General features: G+C 36.9%; 2 protein-coding genes across 2 annotated transcripts; one reads left to right on the forward strand and one right to left on the reverse strand.

Annotated features, from left to right (window-relative positions):
* Positions 1-976: 976 nt before the first annotated feature.
* Positions 977-4,238, reverse strand: LOC107685484 (aristaless-related homeobox protein-like). Its single transcript, XM_016482077.1, has 5 exons — positions 4,115-4,238; positions 3,191-3,704; positions 2,688-2,733; positions 1,327-1,622; positions 977-1,217 (listed from the first exon to the last, which is right to left on the reverse strand). Exons 1-5 carry the CDS (start codon positions 4,236-4,238, stop codon positions 977-979), a joined length of 1,221 nt encoding a protein of 406 aa, XP_016337563.1.
* Positions 4,239-4,251: 13 nt separating this feature from the next.
* LOC107685498 (sperm-associated antigen 16 protein-like) lies at positions 4,252-6,920 on the forward strand. The gene is given in 4 exon segments (XM_016482096.1): positions 4,252-4,293; positions 4,977-5,036; positions 5,038-5,741; positions 5,743-6,920. Coding segments are annotated over 4 exon segments (1,974 nt in total). The 3' UTR covers positions 6,911-6,920.
* Positions 6,921-8,496: the final 1,576 nt, after the last annotated feature.

Below are 8,496 nucleotides of genomic sequence, written 5' to 3' on the forward strand. Positions count from 1 at the left end.
CGTACTATCCTTTTTACGAACTTCTTAGGCTTACGAAGCTTTTGGGAAACGCAGCCCTGTTCAGTTCCTCTCGCTCAACCAAAACACCGATAGCCTACATCCGCCAACTAAAGACGCGTATTTAGCGCACAATTCGAAATAATGTTGAAATGCAACTTTTGTGGTTGCAGAAAGGTTGCTTGAAAACGCTATTTTGTGCAAAAATAATTGGTTTTCTTTTGGCTATAAGATGATGCAAAGCATTTAAAAATTCAGATTACAAGGTCAGGAATTTACACAGTAAGCCTTTATAAATTTTGTTACCTGTCCATCATCCATTTATTTAAAGCATTATTAAATACAGAAGGAATTTTAAGACAGCACAAACCTTTTTCTGTTTTTTTACTTTCACATTATCTTATTTTCCCTGGCTAATTCATCAAGAGAAGCATATGGATATTTAGTTTATTTCCCTGAATGGTGGCTCATCGGTTTAACAAAATATAAATAAAGCTCATTGTAATGCATGGCAACATAACCATACCAAAACTATTTTAGTACTATTCTGCGAACACAGAAAGTGCAGCCTTAAACACATTCCTAATACTGTATGATGCAGAATAAAAACATGTAGAGTAAAACATCCCTTTTACGGTTACAGAACAAATCTTGAAAAAGTGTTGAATATGTAACAAATTAAAAGCAGCTTGTCCTGTTGATTTGTTCATATATGGCTGTTTGTTGATTGTTGTATCCATTTACTAATGCAAAACAGGATCAATTTAACTTAAAAGGATCATTCAACAATGAAGAAAAAAAACATTCAGCACTCTTTAACAACCAACAATAAACAAACGAAAAAAGCTTTAGAATGCTATGTTCGACTTCCACAGACTGAAAACTACATGTGTTTATTAATGTATCTATTATTAACTCTCCAGATATCAGTGCTTCTGCTTGACTTTGGTGTTTTGCCATCTCTAAGTGAGAGTGAGTCTTAGCACTCCTCTTTTCCAGCCATTCCAGCAGCTGTGATGTGAGTCAGCTGAGCAGAATGCTCCTTTGCTTTGAGACGCAGTGCTGCTATGCTGGAAGCACGGAAGTCCACTGTTGGGGAGGAAGGTAAGGGTGGTGAAGAGGCGAGAAGGTTGTTGGTGAGGTGGGTGCGTTGAATTGAACCCTCGATGGCAGGAAGGGGTATCCTTTGCAGTCCCATTGGACCTAAGCTTGTAAAAAGTCTGATGAGAAATGTAACAGAGTATTATAACCATTATGAAGTGTGAAAGGTACATACAAGGTAAAGATAAATAAACAATGGTTTGTGTTGAATATGCAGATGAACCTCACCTTCCAAAAGTGGGGTTAATGAAAGCGGGATGTCTAAACATGGCCGCCCCTAACAGAGTACTGAAGCCATGAGGGGAGGCAGGGTTTGGGGGAGGCTGAGCCAGTCTTTGGAGGGGGGCAGGCCAAGACGAATCAATAGCAGGATGTGGGTTTGGGACAAAAGTATTCCCACTCAGGTAATGACACAAGGACTGTGCAGCAGGGGGGGTTCCAGTATAGTGTAGGCTCAGAGTGTGTGACTGGACCCCCGCCTTTTCCCTTTTCCTCCATTTTGCTCGTCGATTCTGAAACCAGACCTTGAGAGGAAACAATGCTTTTGTCAATTACAAGTAGTTACGAGTTGTTGTTTTTTAAACTGTACATTTAGTAAAGAAATATTGTCACACCAAGCTATTGTCCCCTTAAAGTCGCCATAAAAATTAAGGCCTGTTTTATAGACTAGTCTTAAATAGAATAATGTTGGGTATTACAAGAAATACAAGAATTTGTTTTATTTTTGCATCTCTGAGAATATCCGTAAAGGGACAGTCCACCCCAAAAAAAGAATAATTCTGCCATTTACTCACTCTCACAGTCTTTCCATACCTGTATGATGTTCTGTCTTCTATGGAACACAAGAAAATGAACACTACATTGAAAGTCAGTGTGGTCCAATGTTTGTCCAAAGGTTTTTGACTTTCATTGTATGGGGAAAAAACAGTTGAAATGTTTATACTTCTTTTGTAATCCCGAAGAAGAAAGAAAGTCATACTTGGAGATTGAGTAAATGATGACAGAACTTTCATTTTTGGGTGAACTGTCCCTTTTAACACAGAGTTGTTTACTGATGAAGGTAAAAGGGGGTCCAAAATATATATTTAGTGGAAATGTTAAGAGAAATTAGCATTAACGCGTTAGTAACTTTCTAGGCCAAAATGTGTGCAAGTATATGGCTTGCTTTAGTTTCTTAAAAAATAAATAAATAAAATGCGATTCTCCAAAACAGCTAAATAAACGAACATCTTATCTTGTGCCATTTTCCCTGTTATATAAATCTGACGTAATATAACAGATTTACAGTGCTTTTTCCATAGGCTATATCGTACATTCGTTTACGAATGGCTGTATGTTTAATATGAATCTTATATTTTTGATAGCCTGTCGCGCATGAATTGTTGCTGGCTTAATGTAGAATTTTAATCATAAAAAATGCATGAAATATAAATGTAATAGAGTTAACGTTGACCTTAAGAACTTAGAATTCATTGATGTGATTTTTTATGCTTCTTGTTGAGGTATGGTGTGCCCAGTCGTGAACAGTGAGAGTGAACAGATTAATAGTGAATGTTGAAAAGGGTGAAATGAATAAGAAAGTGACTTACTTGCACTCGTGCTTCTGTAAGATCAAGTCTCATTGCTAATTCCTCCCTTAAATTAGAGAGAAAAAACAAGTTGTAGCCTAGGTCGAGTGTCTTTATCTCGATTTTTACTAAGATTGATAATTAATTTTGCTAAAATTAAAAAAGATATATATTTATTCGTTTACATTCGTGACAAATATACAAATTCTAACAGGTCCTGTGCTACTGAAACTGTTAGCCTAATGTAAAGGTATTGTAGGCTAACGAGAAGAATTTATAGGATTAAAATTAAAAATAAGTACAACTGATAAAATCTAAATTATTTTTGTAGGACTTTTTTTTCATTTAAGCATATTCAATTTTCATATGGCTGATTTTAATATACTAGTACTGAAAATGATGAAGATGTTGTCTTGAAGATGTGACGGATGGTGCCTTCCAACCATCAACGAATCAGTTTTATATATATATTTGCATAATATTAAAGCATTGTCGTCTACAAGTTGTGCCTGGTGTTGCGTTACCTTGTGAAAACATCTGGATAGTGAGTCTTTTGAAAAGCTCTTTCCAGCTCCTCAAGCTGATAGCTGCTAAATGTGGTCCGGTATCTCCTCTGTTTTCGTTTTAATAACATCCCATCTTCAGTGTCACTTCCCGCTGATAAAGTAGTTTCCTCACGGTTCTTCAAACATGCATATCGTTCTTGCAGTCTCATTTGACCCGGAGACTCAGTTGTCTCTCTACATAGTCTTTCATTGTCGGTTTCTTCCTCCTCCGGTCTTGGCGTGGGACTGGATGCCTCTCTACAGGACTGTAGAGAAGCATGTTCCTGATACGATCTAGCACGACTGATGTTTACTAGCGAGGCCTCTGTCATTTTTAATTTTTCACAAGCTGTGTGTAGCAGTCTTTGGCCTGCTGCTTCATTTTCGTCTGTGTGAATGTCTCTGGAGGAGTCTGTCAACGGGGCGAAGGGGCGGCGGAGCTTCGGTGGCAGGTGCATGTCTGGTTGAAGGGGCCACAAACTGTTTGGTGTTGCTGTGAGCAAAAATAATTTATCTAAATAATTATCAACAGGATAAATTAAGTTAAAGATACGAATATTGAAAATCTAATTAAACTTCCTTTAGAATACTCGTCTAATAGCTAGACCACTTTTAGTGTCCGGCTACTATAATTTAATAACCTTCCTGTTTTGTATTTAATGAGTAGCCTACGCTATAGCCTACTTGTAACTGCAAATTGTTATTGTAATTAATTATAGCTAATAGTAGGCTATGCAGTAGTTGATTCACGGACACTGTAATGAACTTAGCCTATTTCAAGTAGACCATTAAAATAAATTCTAATGTAAGGCATTAGCTTCAGTTAGCAATTCAGTGGACAATATATAGGCTATGTAAAAGCAACTAAAACAGAAACACAAAATTAAAGAATAAACAACTAACCTTTAACTTTTAAGGGACTTTTCATTCCTAGAATACTGTCGATGCAGTACGAGGACAACAGAGTAGGTGATTTACATTTGCGGTTTGTTTGGTCTGGATTATCCCCTTCTGCTTCGTTGCTCATATCTCTGGCTTTCATGAAGGCTACAGAAACCAGTGATCCTTGGGCGCGCGTCCTGGTGCTCTCGTTGACTGGTCCTCGCAAAAGCTAGCGCACGCCGACCTTTGTACTGATGCTTCAGCTTCCAAAACTCAGCTACAGCATCTGATTGGTTCTGAGGTGAAAGGCTCTGCCTCATCAGACTGTGATTCAGTTGAAAGATACTTATCGTTTTGTCTGAAAATTCTAACTTTTTTCGATTCTTAACTTATTTACACATTTAGCAGATTTCATAGTAACCATCACTACTTTAGAATGTCAATAATAATAATAATAATAATAATAATAGGCATTATTATTATATTGTTTGAATTTTGAATTATCAATATTGCTTGTATTGCTTATAACCAATTGTATTGACTAAAAAACCTACCGTGCTTTTATTCCTTACCCCTGAATTTGCGTGCACATTTAAAGAAGCAAAAAGAAAGAAAGAAAGAAATGAGAATACTATTCCAAAGACACAATTCTTTACCTGTCATAGATTTATAATTGTACATTGTGTTTTTAAAACCGGTTTAGTGTTGGAATTCGCTCAGTTCACTGGTCCTTGAGCGCCATCTACTGTGTATTGCTTTATTAAATTTGTATAAAACTATAGTTTTTAGTTTGGTGTCAATTTTATATATTTTATAATTTAATCCATAGGTGCATTTTAAATAAAACACGTAAAAATAACATGGAACTATCTTTACATCGTAGTATTTATACTCCTGGTCACGGTCTCATTGTCACCATGGAAACAATACACAACTTTGTATGGCACAACAAAAAGACGTGAAAAATGGCAGCCAGGTACGAGGTAGCAGAAGAAGCCGTTGACGGTCCATATTACCTCGAGAAAGTTTTAATTCCAGAAGACTCTGAGGATGACTATAAATACGACGAAGTGACTGTCGACGACGAACTCAGCATACCTGAGGGGGAAGAGGACTTGGAAACTGCTGTTAAAGCAGTGCGGGATCAAACTGATGCCACCGAATGCACAACACAGACTCAGAGGGTCAGGTCGGCGAAACATCCAGTTCTTAAAATACCTGAGGTGGTGGACGACTTTCTCCGCAATTATCTGGTAAAAATGGGTATGAAAAGAACATTAGACTGCTTCCAAATCGAGTGGTTTGAGATGGGTCACAAAGGCTTAATGAAAACAGACGTAATGAAACTCGTCCCTGATGTCTATACACACAACCAGCTCCTGGACAACGAGCTGAAAAACGTACAAAGAGAGCGGGATAGTTATAAACAGGCTGCATTTGAAGCTGGAGAAACCATAGTAAAACTTCAAAGAGAGAGGGACTTCCATAGGATGCAGCACAAGCGTGTTGTTCAAGAGAAGAATAGACTTATTGAGGACATTAAAAAGCTGAAGAAACACTATGCATCCTACGATCCTGCTCTTAGACAACTAAATGAGAAGTATCGGACAGCTGTGAGGCAGAAGATGCTGGTTAGTCTGGAGAGAGACAGCTGTCAGCCAGGTTCAGAACATAGACAGCTCTCTACGTACCGCACATTCTTTCCCAGGAACCCGAACAGCTCTAAAATCCCCTAACACACCACATCAAAGAGAAAAAATACAGAAGAGTCCAGAAAAAGGTGCACACCTGTCATGTGACAACATTGCATCAAATTATGTTATAAAAGACCCCAACAAAAACACAAGGCATCCTAAAGACTCTGAATTCCCAGCCAGCACTCGAGTCAATCCCTACTTGCCGCAAATCAAAGCTCTTTCCTCACTAAACACCAAATCAGCCAACTTCTCTCTCTTCAGGTCTTTAAAAGCACATACAATGGCAGTGAGCTTCCTCACTCTCCATCCCCGTAAAATGATAGTAGCCTCCTCAAGTGATGACCAGCTTTGGAGATTATGGGGAATACCAGAGGGAGAGATGATCATGACTGGCAAGGGTCACACTGATTGGCTGTCATCCTGTAGTTTCCATCCCAGCGGTGGTTACCTGGGGACCACAAGTGGGGACACCACAGTTAAAATTTGGGACTTTGCTCAAGGTCGATGCGTGCTCAGTTTGGAGGGACACATTCACACCACCTGGGCCTGTTCCTTCCATTCCTGTGGTGATTTTGTGGCCTCTTGTTCTATGGATAACACGGCTAAAGTGTGGGACTTGAATAGTGAGCGTTGCCGCTGGACTCTGCGTGGACATGTTGACTCGGTGAACAGCATTTCTTTCCTGCCCTTCTCAAATATTCTACTTACCTGCTCAGCAGACAAGACCCTCTCTCTTTGGGATGCCCGTGCTGGATTGTGTGCCCAGACTTTCTACGGGCACAAGCATTCATGCAACTACACAACCTTCAATGCCACAGGTGACACAGTTGCTTCGTGCGACTCTTTTGGGGTGGTCAAATTATGGGATGTGAGGAATGTGTCAGCAATGGTGACCATAGACACTGGGCCTCATCCCAGCAATCAAGTGGCCTTCAATCCAAATGGAAGAATTCTAGTGGTGGCGAGTAATGATGGCACTGTTAAACTAGTAGAAGTGTTGTCTTTACATATGTCGAGTGTAATAGCTCATGAAGATGCCGTTCAGAGTGTCATTTTTGACCATAAAGGGGAATACCTTCTATCTGCAGGCTCTGACGGTGCAATTCACATCTGGTCATAACAATATATATTTACAGTGCTTGAGAAATGGTTTTCAAATTTAAATACATTCTGACATTATTGGTATTAATAAATAAACATGTATTTGTTAAAAAAATTCTGTTTCCTGTACACAAACCTCTAAATTCTAGAACAATTTTATAATAAGATTTAAATAACTAAATTAAACAACTATTAAAAGCAATGTATAGAAAGACTTTTTCTCCCCCCCCCAAATTTTTTTTTTGTGCATTGGCACTTTACATTAACAAGCATAAGGGAACCTTTATTTACTCATATAATAATCATAAATGTAGACAACAGTTAATTTATTCTATGTTCTTATTATTTAATTTGTCTTCACCCATTTTTTATAACCTGCTCTCAGTCTGTAATTACATATGTTCCTATATTTTCTCTATATTTCCTAGATTTTTGAATTCAGACATTTAAAAATGTAAAACCCCTTGTAGCAAATAAAAATCTGATACAGCTTTTCTCCTTGGTAGACTAGTTATTTTCACTGCAATGTGTATTTACACTACCTGTCAAAAGTTTGGATTCATTAGGATTTTTTAATGTCAATGATTTTTAGTTAGTCAATTTTTTTTGTCTCTAATGCTACAAAAATACAGTAAAATTCCAGTAAAACAGTCAAAAATAATATTGTGAAATATTATTACAATTTAAAATAACTTTTCTATTTGAATATATTTTTGAATGTAATTTATTTCTGTGATGGCAAAGCTGAATTTTCATCAGTCATTACTCCAGTCTTCAGTGTCACATGACTTTTCAGAAATCATTCTAATATGCTGATTTAGTTCTCAAAAAACATTTCTTATTTTGATCAATGTTTACAACTGTGATACACTACCATTCAAAAGTTTGAGGTAAGATTTAAAAATAAACAATACTTACAATCAGCAAAGATGCATTAAAAATAATTAAATTCAAAAGTAACATTTATAACGTTACAAAAAATTATTATTTCAAATAAATCTTGTTCTTTTAAACTTTTTGTTCATCAAAGAGCCCTAAAACGTATCACGGTTTCCACAAAAATATTAAGCAGCAAAAAACAGTTTTCAACATTGATAATAATAAGAACAATACTAACTGATAATAATTGAGCACCAAATCAGCCCATGGAAATCCTGAAATCCTTTTTTTTTTTTCATCTTTTTTTAAGCTTAATATACAATACAGATTGTTTTTATAGCAGCTTCACAGTATTAAGCAGGAAAGTGACAAAATCAATTATGCAAACGTCAAAAAAGAGCCAAATCCAGCAGAGCAGCAGTAGCAGGACAATCGTGTTATTATTCAATTCAATTCAAGTTTATTTGTATAGCGCTTTTCACGATACAAATCATTGCAAAACAACTTTACAGAAAATTAAGTTTCTACAATATTTAGTAGCATCTAATCAGTGGTGACTGTCAGTTAATGTACATATGGCAGAAATGTACGGAAAAATCAATTAAAGACATAATCAAACAGACAATGAACACTATTAGCAGCAATTATTATATGTTGCAATCAAACTTATAGCAAAATGTGGTAGTTCTGTATGTTGTTTCAGGGTTGGCATCATCTGAGGTCCTC

Source organism: Sinocyclocheilus anshuiensis, unplaced genomic scaffold, assembly GCF_001515605.1.
Source record: "Sinocyclocheilus anshuiensis isolate Anshui unplaced genomic scaffold, SAMN03320099.WGS_v1.1 scaffold922, whole genome shotgun sequence".
Lineage (NCBI taxonomy): Eukaryota > Metazoa > Chordata > Actinopteri > Cypriniformes > Cyprinidae > Sinocyclocheilus > Sinocyclocheilus anshuiensis.

Bases quoted from the DNA above. Each gene is read 5' to 3' on its own strand.
- LOC107685484 (XM_016482077.1), bottom strand. From the start codon at position 4,238: ATGAGCAACGAAGCAGAAGGGGATAATCCAGACCAAACAAACCGCAAA. The intron at 2,734-3,190 runs GTAACGCAACAC...CTCTAATTTAAG, and splicing joins TATCCAGATGTTTTCACAAG to GGAGGAATTAGCAATGAGAC. The intron at 1,218-1,326 runs GTGAGGTTCATC...ATTTCTCATCAG, and splicing joins ATTAACCCCACTTTTGGAAG to ACTTTTTACAAGCTTAGGTC.